Genomic DNA, 25,105 nt, shown 5'->3' on the forward strand with positions numbered 1-25,105 from the left:
AAGCAGGATTCTCTCCCACAGCCTGGATCTCCGACACAACTGGGGAGACAATTGCAGTTCTGTCTGCCTTTCTATCTGTGTCTGTCTGTCAGCCATTCTGTCTGTCGGCCATTCTGTCTGTCGGTCTTTCTGCCTTTGTCTGTCTGCCTTTCGGTTGGTCTGTCTGCCTTTCTGTTGGTCTGTCTGCCTGTCTGCCTTTCTGTTGGTCTGTCTGCCTGTCTGCCTTTCTGTTGGTCTGTCTGCCTTTCTGTCTGCCTGTCTGCCTTTCTGTTGGTCTGTCTGCCTTTCGGTTGGTCTGTCTGCCTGTCTGCCTTTCTGTTGGTCTGTCTGCCTGTCTGCCTTTCTGTTGGTCTGTCTGCCTTTCTGTTGGTCTGTCTGCCTTTCTGTTGGTCTGTCTGCCTTTCTGTTGGTCTGTCTGCCTTTCTGTTGGTCTGTCTGCCTTTCTGTTGGTCTGTCTGCCTTTCTGCCTTTCTGTTGGTCTGTCTGCCTTTCTGTTGGTCTGTCTCTCTTTCTGTTGGTCTGTCTGCCTTTCTGTTGGTCTGTCTGCCTTTCTGTTTGTCTGTCTGCCTTTCTGTTGGTCTGTCTGCCTGTCTGCCTTTCTGTTGGTCTGTCTGCCTTTCTGTTGGTCTGTCTGCCTGCCTGTCTGCCTGTCTTTCTGTTGGTCTGCCTGCCTGCCTGTCTGTTGGTCTGCCTGCCTGCCTGCCTGCCTGTCTGTTGGTCTGCCTGCCTGTCTTTCTGTTGGTCTGCCTGCCTGCCTGCCTGCCTGCCTGCCTGCCTGCCTGCCTGCCTGCCTGCCTGTCTGCCTTTCTGTTGGTCTGTCTGCCTGCCTGCCTTTCTGTTCGTCTGTCTGTCTGTCTGCCTGCCTGCCTTTCTGTTGGTCTGTCTGCCTGCCTGCCTTTCTGTTGGTCTGTCTGCCTGCCTGCCTTTCTGTTGGTATGTCTGCCTGCCTGCCTTTCTGTCTGCCTGCCTGCCTGTCTGTCCAGCAACGCTAGAAAAGCTGTAATTCATTCCCCTTCCATTTTTCCACTACGTCATGTTTCTCTAACTGGCTCAGACAGTGGAGCGTCAGGAACAGTGAGGAATCAGTATGTCTTCAGTCTGAAGACTTTAGACAGGGGAGAGGTGGCACTAGAATAGACGAGAAAGGACCCTGCTGTGGTGTTGAAATATTCCCAGTCCGTACAGCCGATGGTTGGGAGCCGGTGGATAGGGACAAATCCCTCATATCCCTGCCACCTGGAGGGACAAGCACAGCAGGATATAGGTCAAACTATTTATGTTTTCACTTCATAGTAATTAAAGTCCTTTGAGTCATTTACCACACTGTAAGGACTTTTAACACAATAAAATGCCCGTGTTTAACACTGTCTAAAAGAGTACCTCACCTGTATATAACACTGTTTAAAAGAGTACCTCACCTGTAAATAACACTGTTTAAAAGAGTACCTCACCTGTAAATAACACTGTTTAAAAGAGTACCTAACCTGTATATAACACTGTTTAAAAGAGTACCTCACCTGTAAATAACACTGTTTAAAAGAGTACCTCACCTGTATATAACACTGTTTAAAAGAGTACCTCACCTGTATATAACACTGTTTAAAAGAGTACCTCACCTGTATATAACACTGTTTAAAAGAGTACCTCACCTGTAAATAACACTGTTTAAAGAATACGAGGATCCATCGTGAGAATTGGCCACAACAAGGAACTTCTCTTCACCCACCGAGAAGAATTCCCAGTCCACCGCACTGCAAAGATCAAACCACAGTGGAGTGTTTAGGCACCAGGTGTGTACCAGGAGTGTACCAGGTGTGTACCAGGAGTGTACCAGGTGTGTACCAGGAGTGTACCAGGTGTGTACCAGGTGTGTACCAGGAGTGTACCAGGTGTGTACCAGGTGTGTACCAGGAGTGTACCAGGAGTGTACCAGGAGTGTACCAGGAGTGTACCAGGAGTGTACCAGGTGTGTACCAGGTGTGTACCGGGTGTGTACCGGGTGTGTACCAGGTGTGTACCAGGTGTGTACCAGGTGTGTGCCAGGAGTGTACCGGGTGTGTACCAGGTGTGTACCATGTGTGTGACAGGAGTGTACCAGGTGTGTGACAGGAGTGTACCAGGTGTGTACCAGGTGTGTTGTTCATGTGTCTGACGCATCGCTCCAAAGGGATTAAGTTGTTTAAATTGAATTGGAGAGAGGACAAAGAGGTAAAGAATACGTTGTAAAGGACAAAACGAGGCTTTTATAGAGAACTGAATGCCCTCTGGTGTGGCTCAGTGGACTAACCTGTTTGTGACGATGTCCTGGAACTTAACGAAGGTCTGTGTGATCACGTTCAGTTCGTAGATGGTTGAGTTGATGTTGTAGTGACTAGGGCCTCTCTCGTTCAGTTTCTGGCCGTTAGCCACCGCCAGGAAGTACCGATCCTTGACCTGGAACATCTCCCAGTCCGTCGCTCCCACCGTCTGCAGGGGTCAGAGGTTAGGGGTCAAGGAGAAGGTTCAAGGTCAGTAAAAAAAACATTCCAGAAATGTTCCATACACACAAAAGCATATTTCTCTCACATGTTGTGCACACATGTGTTTACATCCCTGTTAGTGAACATTCCCCCTTTACCAAGATAATCCATCCACCTGACAGGTGTGGCAGATCAAGAAGCTGATTAAACAGCATGATCATTACACAGGTGCACCTTGTGTTGGGGACAATAAAAGGCCACTTTAAAATGTGCAACACAATGCCACAGATGTATAAAGTTGAGGGAGCGAGCAATCATAGACCATGTGTAGGGCGTTGTGTGGGCAAGCGGCTTGCTGATGTCAACATTGTGAACAGAGCGCCCCATAGTGGGGTTATGGTATGGGCAGGCATAAGCTACAGACAACGAACACAATTGCATTTTATCAATGGCAATTTGAATGCAGAGATACTGTGATGAGATCCTGAGGCCCATTGTAGTGACATTTATCCACCACCATCACCTCCTGTTTCAGCATGATAATGAACGGCCCCATGTCTCAAGGATCTGGACACAATTCCTGGAAGCTGAAAATGTCCCAGTTCTTCCATGGCCTGCATACTCACCAGACATGTCACCCATTGAGCATGTTTGGGATGCTCCGGATTGACCTGTACAACGGCGTGTTCCAGTTCCTGTCAACATCCAGCAACTTCACACAGCCATTGAAGAGGAGTGGGACAACATTCTACAGGCCACAATCAACAGCCTGATCAATCAACAACCTGATCAATCAACAGCCTGATCGATCAACAGCCTGATCAATCAACAGCCTGATCAATCAACAGCCTGATCAATCAACAGTCTGATCAACGCCATGTGAAGGAGATGTTGTCGCGCTGCATGAGGCGCTGGTGGTCACACCAGATACTGCCTGGTTTTCTGTGAATGTCACGTCTTCTCCCGCTCCTCCCCTCCGGCGTTGCCGGGATACTAACCACCAGTCCTGGGATCCATCATTACGCACACCTGGCATCAAACATTACGTCATCATTACGCACACCTGGACTCCATTACCTCACGTATTACCTCCCCTGTACCTGGCCCTCCGTTAGGTTCTTTCCCCCGTCAGCATTGTGTTTCATGTCTATACACTACTGGTGTTTGTTCCATGTTCTGTTTATTACTAAACTCACCGCCTGCACTTGTTTTCTGACTCCCAGCGTCTACGTGACAGAGAAAGAGATGTGTCGCGCCGCTTGAGACAAATCCTTTTCACACCAGATACTGACTGGTTTTCAGATCCACATCCCTACTTTTAAAAAAAGTTCAAAAGTAATCTGTGACCAACACATGCATATCTGTATTCCCAGTCATGTGAAATCCATAGATTAGGGCCTAATGAATTCATTTCAAATGACTGATTTCCTTATATGAACTGTAACTCAGTAAAATCTTTGAAATTGTTGCATGTTTCGTTTATATCTTTGTTCAGTACAGTTCTGGGTTAACTTTCGCTCAGATTCAGACAACGATGGAGATCGGGGCATATCCTGGAGAAGAAACAGCTTGAGTAATGATTGGTGGTTTCATCATGTGGTGTTATGTACAGGACATCTAGTCTGTCTGCCAGGAGAACTAGAGTAACAGTCTGATGTCATAAAGCTGTGAAGTCTCTGTCTGCCAGGAGAACTAGAGTAACAGTCTGATGTCATAAAGCTGTGAAGTCTGTCAGAGGGGAGAACTAGAGCAACAGTCTGATGTCATAAAGCTGTGAAGTCTCTGTCTGAGGGGAGAACTAGAGCAACAGTCTGATGTCATAAAGCTGTGAAGTCTCTGTCTGAGGGGAGAACTAGAGCAACAGTCTGATATCATAAAGCTGTGAAGTCTCTGTCTGAGGGGAGAACTAGAGCAACAGTCTGATGTCATAAAGCTGTGAAGTCTCTGTCTGAGGGGAGAACTAGAGTAACAGTCTGATGTCATAAAGCTGTGAAGTCTCTGTCTGCCAGGAGAACTAGAGTAACAGTCTGATGCCATAAAGCTGTGAAGTCTCTGTCTGCCAGGAGAACTAGAGTAACAGTCTGATGTCATAAAGCTGTGAAGTCTCTGTCTGCCAGGAGAACTAGAGCAACAGTCTGATGTCATAAAGCTGTGAAGTCTCTGTCTGAGGGGAGAACTAGAGTAACAGTCTGATGTCATAAAGCTGTGAAGTCTCTGTCTGAGGGGAGAACTAGAGCAACAGTCTGATGTCATAAAGCTGTGAAGTCTCTGTCTGAGGGGAGAACTAGAGTAACAGTCTGATGTCATAAAGCTGTGAAGTCTCTGTCTGAGGGGAGAACTAGAGCAACAGTCTGATGTCATAAAGCTGTGAAGTCTCTGTCTGAGGGGAGAACTAGAGTAACAGTCTGATGTCATAAAGCTGTGAAGTCTCTGTCTGAGGGGAGAACTAGAGTAACAGTCTGATGTCATAAAGCTGTGAAGTCTCTGTCTGAGGGGAGAACTAGAGTAACAGTCTGATGTCATAAAGCTGTGAAGTCTCTGTCTGAAGGGAAAACTAGAGTAACAGTCTGATGTCATAAAGCTGTGAAGTCTCTGTCTGAGGGGAGAACTAGAGCAACAGTCTGATGTCATAAAGCTGTGAAGTCTCTGTCTGCCAGGAGAACTAGAGCAACAGTCTGATGTCATGAAGCTGTGAAGTCTCTGTCTGCCAGGAGAACTAGAGTAACAGTCTGATGTCATAAACTGTGAAGTCTCTGTCTGCCAGGAGAACTAGAGTAACAGTCTGATGTCATAAAGCTGTGAAGTCTCTGTCTGCCAGGAGAACTAGAGCAACAGTCTGATGTCATAAAGCTGTGAAGTCTCTGTCTGAGGGGAGAACTAGAGTAACAGTCTGAAGTCATAAAGCTGTGAAGTCTCTGTCTGAGGGGAGAACTAGAGCAACAGTCTGATGTCATAAAGCTGTGAAGTCTCTGTCTGCCAGGAGAACTAGAGTAACAGTCTGATGTCATAAAGCTGTGAAGTCTGTCTGCCAGGAGAACTAGAGTAACAGTCTGATGTCATAAAGCTGTGAAGTCTCTGTCTGCCAGGAGAACTAGAGCAACAGTCTGATGTCATAAAGCTGTGAAGTCTGTCTGAGGGGAGAACTAGAGTAACAGTCTGATGTCATAAAGCTGTGAAGTCTCTGTCTGCCAGGAGAACTAGAGCAACAGTCTGATGTCATAAAGCTGTGAAGTCTCTGTCTGCCAGGAGAACTAGAGTAACAGTCTGATGTCATAAAGCTGTGAAGTCTGTCTGAGGGGAGAACTAGAGTAACAGTCTGATGTCATAAAGCTGTGAAGTCTCTGTCTGAGGGGAGAACTAGAGCAACAGTCTGATGTCATAAAGCTGTGAAGTCTCTGTCTGAGGGGAGAACTAGAGTAACAGTCTGATGTCATAAAGCTGTGAAGTCTCTGTCTGCCAGGAGAACTAGAGCAACAGTCTGATGTCATAAAGCTGTGAAGTCTCTGTCTGCCAGGAGAACTAGAGCAACAGTCTGATGTCATAAAGCTGTGAAGTCTCTGTCTGCATACCAAATGGCACCCTAATCCATATTTAGTGCACTAGTTTTGACCAGGGCTCGTGGGGAACCTAGGGATTTAAAAGTTCTATTTGGGATGTACCTTCTTTAACCCACCCAAAATAACTTGTCAAAACAGCCATGATGGCTTCAAGCGTAACTAACCGGGCTGGAATTCCCCCCTGAGCTCAGAGACCAAACGTCTTTCTGATGTCTAACATGTGGCGGAGGGGCTACCAACTACAGTCTACTGTTGATATGTACACAGGATGATAAGTGATTTAACTTGTGCTTCACTCGTTAATTATACCCTGCTTGCTTTCAAACCGTACAGCAGAGGTAGAGGTCTATTGATACATCCTTCTATAGTCAGCTTTAAGGCTCAGTCCCAGGTGGCACCCTGGTCCCTATGAGCCCTGGTCAAACGTAATGCACTATATAGGGAATAGGGTGCGTTTGGGACACAGACCCTAGAACCACAACAGCCTCTTGTTCAGGATTGATCTTCTGTTGGACAGCAGTCAAGGAAACTATTTTCTCCTAGCATTAAACGGTCACAACAGACCATCGAAGAAAAAAACCGCACAGAGCCATAAACACAGAGCTGTGATGTTTTAGAGAGTGATATCTTCGAGAGTGATATCTTCGAGAGTGATTGTGATTGAGTCAACAGCTATAGAGCAGGAGGTGAAACACTGTCTGTACTTTTGTCATGTATACTAAATGCCATCTATCATCTCTGTATTCAAAGGATCAGCGCTTGGTCGGAGGCAGCTAGGTCGGAGGCAGCTAGGTCGGGGGCAGCTAGCCTAGCTAGGTCGGAGGCAGCTAGGTCGGGGGCAGCTAGCCTAGCTAGGTCGGAGGCAGCTAGGTCGGAGGCAGCTAGGTCGGGGGCAGCTAGCCTAGCTAGGTCGGAGGCAGCTAGGTCGGAGGCAGCTAGGTCGGGGGCAGCTAGCCTAGTTAGGTCGGAGGCAGCTAGGTCGGGGGCAGCTAGGTCGGGGGCAGCTAGGTCGGGGGCAGCTAGGTCGGAGGCAGCTAGGTCGGAGGCAGCTAGGTCGGAGGCAGCTAGGTCGGGGGCAGCTAGGTCGGGGGCAGCTAGGTCGGAGGCAGCTAGGTCGGGGGCAGCTAGGCCGCGGGGTCAGCTAGGCCGCGGGGGCAGCTAGGTCGGGGGCAGCTAGGTCGGGGGCAGCTAGGTCGGGGGCAGCTAGGCCGGGGGGCAGCTAGGCCAGGGGGCAGCTAGGCCGCGGGGGCAGCTAGGTCGGGGGCAGCTAGGCCGGGGGCAGCTAGGCCGGGGGCAGCTAGGCCGCGGGGGCAGCTAGGCCACGGGGGCAGCTAGGCCGGGGGTAGCTAGGCCGGGGGGCAGCTAGGCCACGGGGGCAGCTAGGCCGGGGGGGCAGCTAGGCCGGGGGCAGCTAGGCCGCGGGGGCAGCTAGGCCGGGGGCAGCTAGGCCGCGGGGGCAGCTAGGCCGCGGGGGCAGCTAGGCCGCATATTCCATTTGAGATAACATGAATAAACCCGTTCAGAGATCAGGTTCATACCTGTTTGTCTATGGCCGGATAACATCAATTTCCTAAGAGGGATTCAACTTAATTTATTCCTTTTGAGTTTACAATCATTCATATTTTCTATGAGTAACAATGTGGGGAGCTCCACACGGCTGATGATTCTATCATAAAGAAAGCTACAGAGGATCGACTCTGAGTCTAGCCTTGATTTATCCAGGCTTCTTGTCGTGATGAGCAAGACTAAGAAATTAGTCTGCATAATGTTATTTCTGTGTGGTGAAGTCAGTCTGCCCTCTAATGCCCTGCAGCGTGTCTGACTGACTGAGGTTACAGCTGGAGACGAGGTTCACAGCCAGAGGAGATGAGTATCTTCCCACCTCCCAGATTATTCCTTCTCCTTTTCATCTCTCTTCCTCTCTCCTCCTCTCTTCTCTCTCCTCTACCTCCTCCTCCTCCTCCTCCTCCTCCACCTTCTCCTCCTCCTCCTCTCTTCTCTCTCCTCTCACCTCCTCCACCTCCACTCTCCTCCTCCTCCTCCTCCTCCTCTCTTCTCTCTCCTCTCACCTCCACCTCCTCCTCCTCCACCTCCTCCTCTCTCCTCCTCCTCCTCTCTCCTCCTCCTCTCTCCTCCTCTTTCCACTCTCCTCCTCCTCCTCTCTTCTCTCTCCTCTCACCTCCACCTCCTCCTCCTCCTCCTCCTCCTCCTCCACCTCCACCTCCTCTCTCCTCTCTCCTCTCACCTCTCACCTCCTCCTCCTCCTCCTCCACCTCCACTCTCCTCCTCTCTCCTCTCACCTCCACCTCCTCCTCCTCCTCCTCTCTTCTCTCTCCTCTCACCTCCACCTCCTCCTCCTCCTCTCACCTCCACCTCCTCCTCCTCCACCTCCTCTCTCCTCCTCCTCCTCCACCTCCACCTCCTCTCTCCTCCTCTCTCCTCTTTCCACTCTCCTCCTCCTCTCTCCTCCTCCTCCACCTCCTCTCTCCTCTCACCTCCTCCTCCTCCTCCTCCTCTCTCCTCTCACCTCCTCCTCCTCCTCCTCCTCCACCTCCACCTCCTCTCTCCTCTCTCCACTCCCCTCCTCTCTCCTCCAGCCACAAGAGGTAACTCATTTCCCATAAATAGTGCTGATCATTTACTGTTTTGTGAGGTTGGTTTGGTACAGTTTTTTTCACTTTCGGTTTCGATGTATTCATTCACAATAAATGGGTTATTTGGGTTCGATGTATTCATTCACAATAAATGCGTTATTTGGGTTCGATGCTGCAACAACACAGAATAAAACAATTGATGGTAGTGACTGCCCATCACTGTCACTTCATAAGGCTCCAATCATCATTTATTCACAACACTTTACTTCACATAATGATGATTATTTAATTAATAAAACCCCAATGATGCTCGTGACTGCCCATTTCTGCATATCACTTATTAATAAACCATCGTTTATTCACAATACACTACTTTAATAAAGTAATGTATTGTGAGAGTTTTCTCCCTAATTGTCTTCCCCTATGGGATTATTCTGAAGAAGTCCATCGAAACGTCAATAATTTAAACTTGTCTAATAAAACAATGTCTTTTTAACGGTGAGCCTTTTCCTGTCCAAAGCTGTTGTGTATATTACATTGTTTAATTTCATGCCTTTTTATTTTATTCAAAGTTATCATCTATCTCATCTCTGCTCAGGAAGTAGCAGCCAGCCATCTACTGCTGTGCTCCCCAAAGACTCCTGCTTCAGGCTGGCTACTGGCTAGCTGGCTAGCTAGCTGGCTACTGGCTAGCTGGCTGGATAGCTAGATGGCTGGCTAGCTGGCTGGCTGCATAGCTGGCTAGCTGACTGGCTAGCTGACTGGCTAGCTGACTGGCTAGCTGACTGCCGTCCTACCAAATCCACAGTAATTATTCACAGTAGATAAGGAATACTTTTAACACTGCCAAATAACAACTATCAATCAATTAGATGCATTGTCATGTAGAGATGTAGAGACCTAATCAACCGCTCTCTATCCCTTTCATGTCTCTCTCCCTCTCTGTGCCTGCCGGCCTCCCGGCAAGAACCAATGAGAACAGGCAGCTGTAGACACAATAGTTTCAGGTCCTTGTAGTTAATTACCACTTTTATTGTACTTAAAGCTACCATTTTTGGGCGACCTGAACAAATTCACATAGAAAAGTGATTTATAGATCTTTGCATGCAGTTGAAAGCATGTCTAATAACAGTAGATCTGTTCTGTGTGTGCTATTTATATACTTCCTGTTCTGAAGTTAAGTTTTTGTTGCTTTCACTTTTAAATAGCTGAATATACCATTTTTTGGTCAGGGAAAATATATTTTGCTGCGGTTTAGATGGCACAATGATTCTCCACAAAATGACTGCTAACTGAAATTAGGCAAACTATTACAATTTTAGCAAACAGGAAATGACGGAGCGATTTCTGCATAGTGAATCGTTAACTATAAGGAGTTGGACAACAGAGAAAAAATATCTCTAGAGAAACGGCACAAGCTGTGAATTGAGCAGTAAAACCCAGAACTAAACGGAATTTAAAAATGAACTGGTAACTTTCCCCAAATCCCCCAGGTTTTTCCAGAAATCCCAATTGGACTATTCTCTTGATGTTATTATTATTTGATTGCTTCTTTCTTCTAAATTCCAGGGGAAACTTCCAACCGGGATTTTGCAGCCCTAGCTATGCCTCGTAGCTACTAACTGGACCATCTCACCTTGATGTATTGAAATGGCTGGAACATTCCTCCCAGCCAGATGTATATGGTGGAGTTGATGTTGGTGGATATTCCATCGAAAGTGTTGGCCACCACCAGGAAGTGGTATGGGCCCACGGAAAAGAACTCCCAGTCGTAGGCCCCAGAAGTCTCGAGGGTCTGATTCACCTCAAACACCTTGGTCCCTGGGTTCCACCGGTAAATCACGCTGTCGATGTTGTGATTGTTGTCACCTATAAAATACACGGACAGGATTGTATACCACAGCACAAACTGTACCTTTCAACCTTTCACCAAGACAAAAAAATATGGCCAATAGTGTCATGGGCGGTTAACATTTTATATCATACCCCCAAGACATGCTAACCTCTCACCATTACAATAACAGGGGAGGTTAGCATTTTATATCATACCCCCAAGACATGCTAACCTCTCATCATTACAATAACAGGGAAGGTTAGCATTTTATATCAGAACCCCAAGACATGCTAACCTCTCATCATTACAATAACAGGGGAGGTTAGCATTTTATATCATAACCCCAAGACATGCTAACCTCTCATCATTACAATAACAGGGGAGGTTAGCATTTTATATCATAACCCCAAGACATGCTAACCTCTCATCATTACAATAACAGGGGAGGTTAGCATTTTATATCATAACCCCAAGACATGCTAACCTCTCATCATTACAATAACAGGGGAGGTTAGCATTTTATATCATAGCCCCAAGACATGCTAACCTCTCATCATTACAATAACAGGGGAGGTTAGCAGTTTTGGGGGTATGATATTTATGCCTCTAAAATTCTCAATCATCATTATTCACGATTCATTCAGAATTATCCGTAACCATGGTATCATCCACATTCACGTAGAAGTGTTTAGAAATATATAATATTCTTATTTACACTAAAAATGATTCCAAATGTACAAAAAAGTGCTGTAATTTCTAAACGGATTAAAATAACCTCAAATGAAAGCTGACAAGTCTACATTTTAACATCATAGTCATGGTATCAGTCTATGGTATCAGTCTACATTTTAACATCATAGTCATGGTATCAGTCTATGGTATCAGTCTACATGTTAACATCATAGTCATGGTATCAGTCTATGGTATCAGTCTACATTTTAACATCATAGTCATGGTATCAGTCTACATTTTAACATCATAGTCATGGTATCAGTCTATGGTATCAGTCTACATTTTAACATCATAGTCATGGTAGCAATCTATGGTATCAGTCTACATTGTAACATCATAGTCATGATATCAGTCTACATTTTAACATCATAGTCATGGTATCAGTCTACATTTTAACATCATAGACATGGTATCAGTCTACATTTTAACATCATAGTCATGGTATCAGTCTACATTTTAACATCATCGTCATGGTATCAGTCTACATTTTAACATCATAGTCATGGTATCAGTCTACATTTTAACATCATAGTCATATTATCAGTCTACATTTTAACATAATAGTCATGGTATCAGTCTACATTTTAACATCATAGGCATGGTATCAGTCTACATTTTAACATCATAGTCATGGTATCAGTCTACATTTTAACATCATAGTCATGGTATCAGTCTACATTTTAACATCATAGTCATGGTATCAGTCTATGGTATCAGTCTACATTTGAACATCATAGTCATGGTATCAGTCTACATTTTAACATCATAGTCATGGTATCAGTCTACATTTTAACATCATAGTCATGGTATCAGTCTATGGTATCAGTCTACATTTCAACATCATAGTCATGGTATCAGTCTACATTTTAACATCATAGTCATGGTATCAGTCTACATTTTAACATCATAGTCATATTATCAGTCTACATTTTAACATAATAGTCATGGTATCAGTCTACATTTTAACATCATAGGCATGGTATCAGTCTACATTTTAACATCATAGTCATGGTATCAGTCTACATTGTAACATCATAGTCATGGTATCAGTCTACATTTTAACATCATCGTCATGGTAGCAGTCTACATTTTAACATCATAGTCATGGTAGCAGTCTACATTTTAACATCATAGTCATGGTAGCAGTCTACATTTTAACATCATAGTCATGGTATCAGTCTACATTGTAACATCATAGTCATGGTATCAGTCTACATTGTAACATCATAGTCATGGTATCATCTCAAATCCAAAGTGCTGTGGACTACAGAGCCAAAACAACAACCAATGGGTCACTGTCCCACTACTGTTGGAGCTCCCTGTAACAGAACTGAATATAACACCATAGGTCCTATGATGTTACTGGTCGACCAACAACACCTCCTCACTTCTAGTGACATTTTATGCTTTGAGCCAATAGGCAGGGTATATGCTTTGAGCCAATAGGCAGGGTTTATGCTTTGAGCCAATAGGCAGGGTTTATGCTTTGAGCCAATAGGCAGGGTTTATGCTTTGAGCCAATAGGCAGGGTTTATGCTTTGAGCCAATAGGCAGGGTATATGCTTTGAGCCAATAGGCAGGGTTTATGCTTTGAGCCAATAGACAGGGTTTATGCTTTGATTGAAACCAAATACAAGATAGTCCACTAGTTAACACCATGTGCTCTAATTCGATCAGCAACAGTCATTCAAGAAGATTTAACTGGATATTCCCTTTCAACAGATTGAGATCAATTGATTGGCATGTAGATGCAGTTGGGATATTTCACCGGTAAAACGTGAAGAATTATCATTCACAACTGACAGTGATGATCTTTTTAAAATGTATTAGGTATGCCTAACTTGGTGTTATGCATATTCTGTAATAATATTCAGGAGATTTACATCTGTTGTTACAACCTTTGATTGGGAAATGATGACGTAAGTTGAGATAAACAGGATATACTACACCACATACTGTAACGGTACAATGTTAAATGTAAAACAACTGACTATCTAACTTCATACACAGGCTGTAGGCTTCCAACTTCTAGCTTTGTTGTTACTTTGTTTGTGTATTTGGATCAGATTATCTTGGATTTTGTCATTCCTGTGGCTCTTTGCATCCCGTATCTGTGTGCACACCCTTCCCTCTACCCCTCCACCTCTAGACCCCTCCACCTCTAGACCTCTCCACCTCTAGACCCCTCCACCTCTAGACCCCTCCACCTCTAGACCCCTCCACCTCTAGACCCCTCCACCTCTAGACCCCTCCACCTCTAGACCCCTCCACCTCTAGACCCCTCCTTCCCTCCACCTCTAGACCCCTCCACCCCTCCTTCCCTCCACCTCTAGACCCCTCCACCCCTCCACCTCTCCATCTCTAGACCCCTCCACCCCTCCTTCCCTCCACCTCTAGACCTCTCCTTCCCTCCACCCCTAGACCTCTCCACCCCTCCTTCTCTCCACCCCTCCTTCCCTCCACCTCTAGACCCCTCCACCCCTCCTTCCCTCCACCTCTAAACCTCTCCACCACTCCAACTCTCCTTCCCTCCACCCCTCCTTCCCTCCACCTCTAGACCCCTCCACCCTCCTTCCCTCCACCTCTAGACCTCTCCACCCCTCCTTCCCTCCACCTCTAGACCCCTCCACCCCTCCTTCCCTCCCCCTCTAGACCTCTCCACCCCTCCTTCCCTCCACCCCTCCTTCCCTCCACCTCTAGACCTCTCCATCCCTCCACCTCTAGACCTCTCAACCCCTCGTTCCCTCCACCTCTAGACCTCTCCACCCCTCCACCTCTAGACCTCTCCTTCCCTCCACCCCTCCTTCCCTCCAATCCTCCTTCCCTCCACCTCTAGACCTCTCCACCCCTCCACCTCTAGACCTCTCCTTCCCTCCACCCCTCCTTCCCTCCACCTCTAGACCTCTCCTTCCCTCCCCCTCTAGACCCCTCCACCCCTCCTTCCCTCCCCATCTAGACCTCTCCACCCCTCTTTCCCTCCCCATCTAGACCTCTCCACCCCTCCCCCTCTAGACCTCTCCACCTCTCCTTCCCTCCCCTTCCCTCCACCCCTCCACCTCTCCTTCCCTCCACCTCTCCATTCCCTCCACCTCTCCACCTCTCCTTCCCTCCCCCTTCCCTCCATCTCTCTCTCCCTCCCTCCACCTCTCCTCTCCTTCCCTCCCCCTCTCCTCTCCTTCCCTCCCCTTCCCTCCATCTCTCCCTCCCTCCACCTCTCCTTCCCTCCACCTCTCCTTCCCTCCACCTCTCCTTCCCTCCATCTCTCCTTCCCTTCCCCCCTTCCATCCACTTCTCCCCCTTCTCCTTCCCTCCACATCTCCTTCCCTCCCCCTCTCCCTTCCCTCCCCCTCTCCCTTCCCCCCCTTCCCTCCACCTCTCCTTCCCTCCCCCTCTCCCTTCCCTCCACCTCTCCCTTCCCTCCACCTCTCCTCTCCTTCCCTCCCCCTCCTTCCCTCCCCTCTCCCTTCCCTCCACCTCTCCCTTCCCTCCACCTCTCCCTTCCCTCCACCTCTCCCTTCCCTCCATCTCCCCCTTCCCTCCACCTCTCCCTTCCCTCCACCTCTCCCTTCCCTCCACCTCTCCCTTCCCTCCACCTTCCCTCCCCTTCACCTCTCCCTTCCCTCCCCTTCCCTCCACCTCTCTCCCTTCCCCTTCCCTCCACCTCTTCCCCCTTCTCCTTCCCTCCACCTCTCCCTTCCCATCCTGTGAAGTTATAGTGTTCCCTGTCTTTCATTGATCAAAGCTCAAAAGACCCATAAAAGACCCATAAAGGAGCGCTTTTCATGGATCTAACAAGACATCTAACAGTTAAATCAGAGCAACCCCACATCAGCACAGCCTGTACACCTGCAGCAGCCGGCACTCTGCCAGCACTCTGCCAGCACGTAGAAGCCCGCAGCCCCGTGTTAGAGCAGTGATGCCAGCAGAGAGACTGTGGACTGAGAGAAGTCAGGGAGGTATTCTTGGTTGGGCAAATCTTACTGGTCTTTAAACATTGTATTGTAATTGGCTGAGCACAATCTTAGCCTGGGATTATTGGTGGAATTTAAATCCTTTTCTCCCATAATCCTTCCAAAGTTTACAACACAGTCGTAATTGGCAGACAGTCTGCATTGTACCCTGTTGTCTCTTAGCTGGCCATCACATACAAGATTTAGTTCTGAGTTCTGAGATTACCTGTTCTGTGATTTGCCATTGGGGTACCTTACCTCGTCTGTGATTGGCCACAGCCAGGAAATGTTGTTCCTGTATGCTGAAGGCCTCCCAGTCCAGAGCACTGTGTGTCTCTATGGTCTGATAAGGTAGAAACATTAACTTCCTGCTGCTCCACTTGTAGATCACTGACTCCTCCCACTCCCCGCCGGGCTGGCCCTTGGAGTTAGCCACTGCTAGGAACATCTGTGACAGGAGGACAATCAAATCATATCAAATTGTATTTGTCACATGCGCCGAATACAACAGACCTCACAGTGAAATGCTGAATAAAACAGGTGTAGTAAACCTCACAGTGAAATGCTGAATACAACAGGTGTAGTAGACCTTACAGTGAAATGCTGAATACAACAGGTGTAGTAGACCTTACAGTGAAATGCTGAATACAACAGGTGTAGTAGACCTCACAGTGAAATGCTGAATACAACAGGTGTAGTAGACCTCACAGTGAAATGCTGAATACAACAGGTGTAGTAGACCTTACAGTGAAATGCTGAATACAACAGGTGTAGTAGACGTTACAGTGAAATGCTGAATACAACAGGTGTAGTAGACCTTACAGTGAAATGCTGAATACAACAGGTGTAGTAGACCTTACAGTGAAATGCTGAATACAACAGGTGTAGTAGACCTTACAGTGAAATGCTGAATACAACAGGTGTAGTAGACCTTACAGTGAAATGCTGAATACAACAGGTGTAGTAGACCTTACAGTGAAATGCTGAATACAACAGGTGTAGTAGACCTTACAGTGAAATGCTGAATACAACAGGTGTAGTAGACCTCACAGTGAAATGCTGAATACAACAGGTGTAGTAGACCTTACAGTGAAATGTGACCTTACAGTGAAATGCTGAATACAACAGGTGTAGTAGACCTTACAGTGAAATGCTGAATACAACAGGTGTAGTAGACCTTACAGTGAAATGCTGAATACAACAGGTGTAGTAGACCTTACAGTGAAATGCTGAATACAACAGGTGTAGTAGACCTTACAGTGAAATGTGACCTTACAGTGAAATGTTTACTTACAAGCCCTTAACCAACAATGAAGTTTTAAGAAAATACAAAAAAAAAAAGATAAATAAAGTAACAAATAATTAAAGAGCAAATAACAATAGCGAGGCTATATACAGGGTATTACGGTACAGAGTCAATATACAGGGTATTACGGTACAGAGTCAATATACAGGGTATTACGGTACAGAGTCAATATACAGGGTATTACGGTACAGAGTCAATATACAGGGTATTACGGTACAGAGTCAATATACAGGGTATTACGGTACAGAGTCAATATACAGGGTATTACGGTACAGAGTCAATGTGGAGGCTATATACAGGGTGTTACGGTATAGAGTCAATGTGGAGGCTATATACAGGGTATTACAGTACAGAGTCAATGTGGAGGCTATATACAGGGTATTACGGTACAGAGTCAATGTGGAGGCTATATACAGGGTATTACGGTACAGAGTCAATGTGGAGGCTATATACAGGGTATTACGGTACAGAGTCAATGTGGAGGCTATATACAGGGGGTACCGGTACAGAGTTAATGTGGAGGCTATATACAGGGGGTACCGGTACAGAGTCAATGTGGAGGCTATATACAGGGGGTACCGGTACAGAGTCAATGTGGAGGCTATATACAGGGGGTACCAGGACAGAGTCAATGTGGAGGTTATATACAGGGGGTACCGGTACAGATTCAATGTGGAGGCTATATACAGGGGGTACCGGTACAGATTCAATGTGGAGGCTATATACAGGGGGTACCGGTACAGAGTCAATGTGGAGGCTATATACAGGGGGGTACCAGGACAGAGTCAATGTGGAGACTATATACAGGTTATTACGGTACAGAGTCAATGAGGTGACTATATACAGGGTATTACAGTACAGAGTCAATGTGGAGGCTGTATACAGGGGGTACCGGTACAGAGTCAATGTGTCAGTGTGGAGGTAATTCTTCGAGGTAATTGAGGTAATATGTACATGTAGTTAGAGTTATTAAAGTGACTATGCATAGATAATAACAGAGACTGGGAGTACAGGAGGGGACTGAGCACGCACCCCTGAGGGACCCCCGTGTTGAGGATCAGCGTGGCGGATGTGTTGTTCCTACCCTCACCACCTGGGGATGGCCCGTCAGGAAGTCCAGGATCCAGTTGCAGAGGGAGGTGTTAAGTCCCAGGGTCCTTAGCTTAGTGATGGGCTTTGAGGGCAGCTCGGAATGCACGTCCTGGTAATCCGTCTGGCCCTGCAGCCTTGTGAATGTTGACCTGTCTTACTCACACCGGTTGCAGAGAGTGTGATCACACAGTCGTCCGGAACAGCTGGTGCTCTCATGCATGTTTCAGTGTTACTTGCCTCGAAGTGAGCATAGAAGGCATTTAGCTCATCTGGTAGGCTCGTGTCACTGGGCAGCTCTCGGCTGTGCTTCCCCTTGTAGTCTATAGTAGTTTGAAAGCCCTACCACATCTGATGAGCGTCAGAGCCATTGTAGTAGGATTTGATCTTGTGCCTGTATTGACGTTTTGCCTGTTTGATGGTTCGTCGGAGGGCTTAGCTGGCGTCCGGGTTAGTCCTTGAAGGCGGCAGCTCTAGCCTTTAGTTCAGTGTAGATGTTATCTACAATTCATGGCTTCTGGTTGGGATATGTACGTACGGTCACTGGGGACGATGTCGTTGACACACTTATTAATGAAGTTGATGTGGAGAACTCCTCAATGCCATCGGATGAGTCCCGGAAACATATTTGTGCTAGCGAACGTTCCTGTAGTTTAGCATCTGACCACTTCCGTATTAAGCGCATCACTTCCTGTTTGAGATTTTGCTTGTAAGCAGGAATCAGGAAGATAGATTTATGGTCCGACTTGCCAAATGGAGGGCGAGGGAGAGCTTTGTATGCGTCTGTATGTGGAGTAAAGGTGATCTAGAGTTTTTTTCACCTCTAGTCAAACAGGTGACATGCTGGTAGAAATGAAGACAGACAGATTCAGCTTTTACCACCCCCCCCCCCCCCCCGACACCGGCGTTCTTTCCTGCTGATGCTCAGTCAAGATTCAGAGAAATATAGGATATTACAGTTCTTCAGGTCTCGATCGGAGCTCGTCCAGTTTGTTCTCTTGTGATTGTAAATTCGCCAGTAGAACAGAAGGTAGAGGTTGATTATTTTCTCTTGCTTCGTCGGGGTTCCCACACGTCAGCCTCTATATCGGCGTCTCTTTCTCTGTTGAGTGTCAGGGATTAGGGCCTGGTCCTGGGTGAGCAGTACGTCAGCCTCTATATCGGCGTCTCTTTCTCTGTTGAGTGTCAGGGATTAGGGTCCTGGGTGAGCAGTACGTCAGCCTCTATATCGGCGTCTCTTTCTCTGTTGAGTGTCAGGGATTAGGGCCTGGTCCTGGGTGAGCAGTACGTCCTGTGCCGCTGACTCATTGAAGTAAAAATCTTAATACAAATCGAGGTTAATGAACTCTGTTCTGATGTCCAGAGGCTCTTTTTGGTCATGGGACACGATGTACAAAAAAAAGTTAAGATCAGCGGAAAAACCCCTCGACAAATAGCAGAATTGGTCAGGACCCGTAAATCGTGCGCTATACATTCCAGTGTACTTTATACTCTGAGTGAGCATCTTCTGATGTAAAATGTCAGTTCATTCACAGTCAAGTTTACTACAATCTTTCTTCACATCAAATATAACGTAACACACAATCAAGATGAACACGGTGAGTGAGAAAACACCTAATGTCCGTCCAAAATGGCACCCTATTCCCTACATAGTGCACTACTTTTGACCGTGGCCCATAGGTGTCTGGTCAAAAGTAGTGCACTATATAGGGAATAAGGTGCCATTTCAGACACACCCCAGTGATAAGTACACTGCAGCAGGTATTGACAGAACAGAGAACCAAACGGCTTCTGACTCCTAGCTGTAATTAACTGTGAGATGACACTAAAGGGGAAGTGGGGAGGTGGTGGTCATAAATCATCATTATAAACATCAGACAAAATACATTTCTGTGATTATACATGTGTGATTTACGACAGCAGCCTTCAGCTCCCTCTTCCTCGGTTCATGACCACATCAAAGACCTCTCTGTGCTGGGACTGGGAGCAGCTGTGGACATTACACAGGGTTTGTGTTGTGTTTGCTCTAGGGGTGCAGCCTCTGTTGTTGAGAGCAGAAAGACTCGACCGGTGTCATGTTCCCCCAATTACCCTCATAGACAGAGGTCTGAGGAGTCTTCATCCAGCAGGCTAAACTGGTTGAGATGATGTCATCCAACCAGCCATGGCCACTGGGAAAGTTTATCAAGTCAAACTAGTCACTAGTCGTATTAAGATTACTTTAAATCTTGGACTTTGTCCCAAATGGCACCCTACTCTGTTTTGTAGTGCACTACTTTTGATCATAGACCATACCTAGACAGGTACTCACCTTGTTGCCCACAGTGAAGTACTTCCATGCCCGTGCTTCATAGGTGATGATGTTCTGATACACTTGAAACTTCCCATCCACCCACTTGTAGATTCCAGAGCCCGGCTTGGTCTCGCGATTGGCTGTGGCAGCGAACAGTCCTTGGGAGGGGATGTGGAACACCTCGATGTCGAACGTCTCTGAGTTGGTGTAAAGGTCTTGGTAGTCTTCAACATAGTCCAGACGCTCTTTCTCTGTGCATTAGAGACTAGCGTTATTCAGTTGGTCGGTTCTCACTGATGCATCTAGGCTATGGAATAAGTGATTATTCCTGAACACAAGACAACATTTCGATCAGGAAGAGGTTACCCTGGTCCTGGAGTACCGGAGCCAAACTACCAACCTCTGGTTCCACCAATCACCTTACCAAACATAGTTGGCTCAATTCTTCACACCTGGTCTCCCATTAAAATCCAAACCATGACAATGCCTGTGGCACTGCAGAACCAGGGATGTTAACTCCTGGTCTGAAATCTATTACTTCAGTCAGACACAAAAATCTCACCTTGCAGCAGAGGCATCCACAGCCGTCCATCACACAGGAACAGGCCTTTCTTCAGTGTGTTAAACCACAGCTGGCCCTCCTCTGCCTTGGCACAGGGAGGCTGGGTCCCCGGGGTTATGAACACTTCTGTCTCTGTTACGGAGGAGAGAGAGCATTGAGTCAAATTTAATTTCAATTGAAGTAAATGGAATTGAATTGATCCTGATGATCCTATTCAATTGTCGTACATGTCTGGTGACTAGATGTATGGGGAAACAACATTGATGTGTTTTGACAGCTCCTAGCCAATATTGAGATGTATAGACAGCTCCTAGCCAATATTGAGATGTATAGACAGCTCCTAGCCAATATTGAGATGTATTGACAGCTCCTAGCCAATATTGAGGTGTATTGACAGCTCCTAGCCAATATTGAGATGTATTGACAGCTCCTAGCCAATATTGAGGTGCATTGACAGCTCCTAGCCAATATTGAGATGTATTGACATCTCCTAACCAATATTGAGATGTATTGACAGCTCCTAGCCAATATTGAGATGTATAGACAGCTCCTAGCCAATATTGAGATGTGATGACAGCTCCTAACCAATATTGAGATGTATTGACAGCTCCTAGCCAATATTGAGATGTATTGACAGCTCCTAGCCAATATTGAGATGTATTGACAGCTCCTAACCAATATTGAGATGTATAGACAGCTCCTAGCCAATATTGAGATGTGTTGACAGCTCCTAACCAATATTGAGATGTATAGACAGCTCCTAGCCAATATTGAGATGTATAGACAGCTCCTAGCCAATATTGAGATGTATTGACAGCTCCTAACCAATATTGAGATGTATTGACAGCTCCTAACCAATATTGAGATGTATAGACAGCTCCTAGCCAATATTGAGATGTATTGACAGCTCCTAGCCAATATTGAGATGTATAGACAGCTCCTAACCAATATTGAGATGTATTGACAGCTCCTAACCAATATTGAGATGTATTGACAGCTCCTAGCCAATATTGAGATGTATTGACAGCTCCTAACCAATATTGAGATGTATAGACAGCTCCTAGCCAATATTGAGATGTATTGACAGCTCCTAACCAATATTGAGATGTATTGACAGCTCCTAACCAACATTGAGGTGTATTGACAGCTCCTAACCAACATTGAGGTGTATTGACAGCTCATAACCAACATTGAGGTGTATTGACAGCTCCTAACCAACATTGAGGTGTATTGACAGCTCCTAACCAACATTGAGGTGTATTGACAGCTCCTAACCAATATTGATGTGTATTGACAGCTCCTAGCCAATATTGAGATGTATTGACAGCTCCTAACCAATATTGATGTGTATTGACAGCTCCTAGCCAATATTGAGATGTATTGACAGCTCCTAACCAATATTGATGTGTATTGACAGCTCCTAGCCAATATTGAGATGTATTGACAGCTCCTAACCAATATTGATGTGTATTGACAGCTCCTAACCAATATTGATGTGTATTGACAGCTCCTAACCAATATTGATGTGTATTGACAGCTCCTAACCAATATTGATGTGTATTGACAGCTCCTAGCCAATATTGATGTGTATTGACAGCTCCTAGCCAATATTGATGTGTATTGACAGCTCCTAACCAATATTGAGGTGTATTGACAGCTCCTAACCAATATTGAGATGTATTGACATCTTCTAACCAATATTGAGGTGTATAGACAGCTCCTAACCAATATTGATGTGTATTGACAGCTCCTAACCAATATTGATGTGTATTGACAGCTCCTAGCCAATATTGATGTGTATTGACAGCTCCTAACCAATATTGATGTGTATTGACAGCTCCTAACCAATTTTGATGTGTATTGACAGCTCCTAGCCAATATTGATGTGTATTGACAGCTCCTAACCAATATTGATGTGTATTGACATCTCCTAACCAATATTGATGTGTATTGACAGCTCCTAGCCAATATTGATGTGTATTGACAGCTCCAAGCCAATATTGATGTGTATTGACAGCTCCTAACCAATATTGATGTGTATTGACAGCTCCTAACCAATATTGATGTGTATTGACAGCTCCTAGCCAATATTGATGTGTATTGACAGCTCCTAGCCAATATTGATGTGTATTGACAGCTCCTAACCAATATTGAGGTGTATTGACAGCTCCTAACCAATATTGAGATGTATTGACATCTCCTAACCAATATTGAGGTGTATTGACAGCTCCTAGCCAATATTGAGATGTATAGACAGCTCCTAGCCAATATTGAGATGTATTGACAGCTCCTAGCCAATATTGATGTGTATTGACAGCTCCTATCCAATATTGAGATGTATTGACAGCTCCTAACCAATATTGAGATGTATTGACAGCTCCTAACCAATATTGAGGTGTATTGACAGCTCCTAACCAATATTGAGATGTATAGACAGCTCCTAACCAATATTGAGGTGTATTGACAGCTCCTAACCAATATTGATGTGTATTGACAGCTCCTAGCCAATGAGGTTATATATCTATTAATTCAAGTTGATCCAACCTGAGAGGTGTAAAAACATTGATTGATTTAATTTACAAAGTAACAGTGGTAGACTGCTCCACATGGAGACATTACATACATAAACAATGATAAAAACATCATCAAGCCTGGAGTCTTATCTCCACAGTGGTCCTGCCACGACTAAACCTTGCTGCTGACTGTTTTACGTTGACGTCTTGATGTGCTAGCAGGGGTTGAGCCGAGGAGCTTCCAAAATCAAAATCTACGCCGTTTCACAAAGACGATTCATTGTTCTGCCAAGGCAGTGAGAGGTGCCAAAACCCACACTGAATCACTAATGATGAATGTTTGTCAGCAGTAAAACGATAAGTACGTATTCAATGACAGATTTCACACTCAGAGGACGACCAGACACATCAGTCAAGCTGTCTGAATGCAGTGTTTAGCTTGGATCCTACTCACAGTATCAAAAAGTGTGAAGCAAACAAATGAGATCTTAAATACACAATTAGTGATGGATCCATGTATCGTTTAGTTTTGGATCCGGTAGCTATACCTGACGTCAGGTAGAGTAACGTTCTGATAGTCTTCATTCTGTTAAGCCTGCACAATGCCTGGGTCCCAAACGACACAATATACAATAAATAGTGCCCTACTTTTTTACCAAAGCCCTATAGTTACTGCCCAAATACAGTGCATTCCTAAAGTATTCAGACCCTTTGACCCCCCCCCCCCCAAAAAAAAATACAATTACGTTACAGCCTTATTTCCTCATCAATCTACACACAATACCCCATAATGACAAAGTGAAAACAGATTTTTAGAAATGTTTGGAAATGTATAAAATGAAAAACAGAAACAACTTATTTACATAAGTATTCAGACCCTTTGCTATGAGACTGGAAATTGATCTCAGGTGCATCCTGTTTCCATTGATCATACTTGAGATGTTTCTACGACTTGATCGGAGTCCACCTGTGGCAAATTAAATTGATTGGACATAATTTGGAAAGGCACAAACCTGTATATATAAGGTTCCACAGTTGACAGTACATGTCAGAACAAAAAACAAGCCATGAAGTCAAAGGAATTGTCCATAGAGCTCTGAGACAGGATTGTGTTGAGATACAGATCTGGGGAAGGGTACCAAAACATTTCTGCAGCATTGAAGGTCCCCAAGAACATAGGGGCCTCAGCGGCAGAGACTGTGAGACTAGTCAGGATCGAGGGAAAGATAAACGGAGCAAAGTACAGAGAGATCCTTGATGGAAATGTGCTACAGAGCGCTCAGGACCTCAGACGTTGAACCGTCTCCCCAATCTAACAGGACAACGACCTTAAGCACACAGCCAAGACAAGTGGATTCGGGACAAGTCTCTGAATGTCCTTGAGTGGCTCAGCCAGAGCTCAGACTTGAACCCAATTGAACATCTCTGGAGAGACCTGAAAATAGCTGTGCAGCGATGCTCCCCATTCAACCTGACAGAGATTGAGAGGATCTGCAGAGAAAAATGGGAGAAACTCTCCAAATACAGGTGTGCCAAGCTTGTAGAGTCATACCCAAGAAGACACGAGGCTGTAATCGCTGCCAAAGGTGCTTCAACAAAGTACTGAGTAAAGGGTCTGAATACTTATGTAAAAGTGATATTTCAGTTTTTATTTTGAATAATTTTGCTAAAATGTTTTTTTTAAATGTTGCTATGTCATGATGAAGTATTGTGTGTAGATTGATGAGGGGGAAATACAATTCAATCCGTTTTAGAATAAGGCTGTAACGTAACAAAATGTGGAAAAAGTCAAGGGGTCTGAATACTTTCCGAATGCACTGTATCTATGGAATAGGTCATTTGAGCCTCCCCCGTGTCTATCAGGAGAACGGCAGTATACACAACAAGACGGTCCCATCTCTGTGTTTTCACAGAGAGACACATGAAACACCCGACCCTACATCACTGTCACAACCACTGACTCAACTCACAGATACAGTTACCATGTTCACCATACCATCACAACACAACTATTTACAGCTATAAAACAAATCCAAACCCAGCCAGTCATGGAGGGACAGAGATAATCATCCACCAGGAAGATTGTGATTGTTTTGGAGAGCTCAACGCAAAACCGTCCACAGGTCTACTCACCGTAATGATACAGAGGATAGAGGGTAGTATATCATCTCTACTCACCATAAGGATACAGAGGATAGAGGGTAGTGTATCATCTC

General features: G+C 45.6%; 1 protein-coding gene across 1 annotated transcript in view; it reads right to left on the bottom strand.

Annotated features, from left to right (window-relative positions):
- Positions 1–468: 468 nt before the first annotated feature.
- Positions 469–25,105, bottom strand: part of LOC139380390 (thrombospondin-type laminin G domain and EAR repeats b) — a 37,482-nt gene continuing 12,845 nt past the window's right edge. The window contains exons 6-12 of the mRNA XM_071123027.1: positions 20,377–20,508; positions 19,833–20,065; positions 15,385–15,574; positions 10,247–10,479; positions 2,288–2,466; positions 1,650–1,751; positions 469–1,236 (exon numbers count right to left, since the gene is read on the bottom strand). Of these exons, the coding sequence (XP_070979128.1) occupies positions 1,083–1,236; positions 1,650–1,751; positions 2,288–2,466; positions 10,247–10,479; positions 15,385–15,574; positions 19,833–20,065; positions 20,377–20,508 (1,223 nt within the window). The 3' untranslated portion in view covers positions 469–1,082. The remainder of the gene's footprint in view (positions 1,237–1,649; positions 1,752–2,287; positions 2,467–10,246; positions 10,480–15,384; positions 15,575–19,832; positions 20,066–20,376; positions 20,509–25,105) is intronic.

Source organism: Oncorhynchus clarkii, chromosome 22 (assembly GCF_045791955.1).
Source record: "Oncorhynchus clarkii lewisi isolate Uvic-CL-2024 chromosome 22, UVic_Ocla_1.0, whole genome shotgun sequence".
Taxonomy (NCBI): Eukaryota; Metazoa; Chordata; class Actinopteri; order Salmoniformes; family Salmonidae; genus Oncorhynchus; species Oncorhynchus clarkii.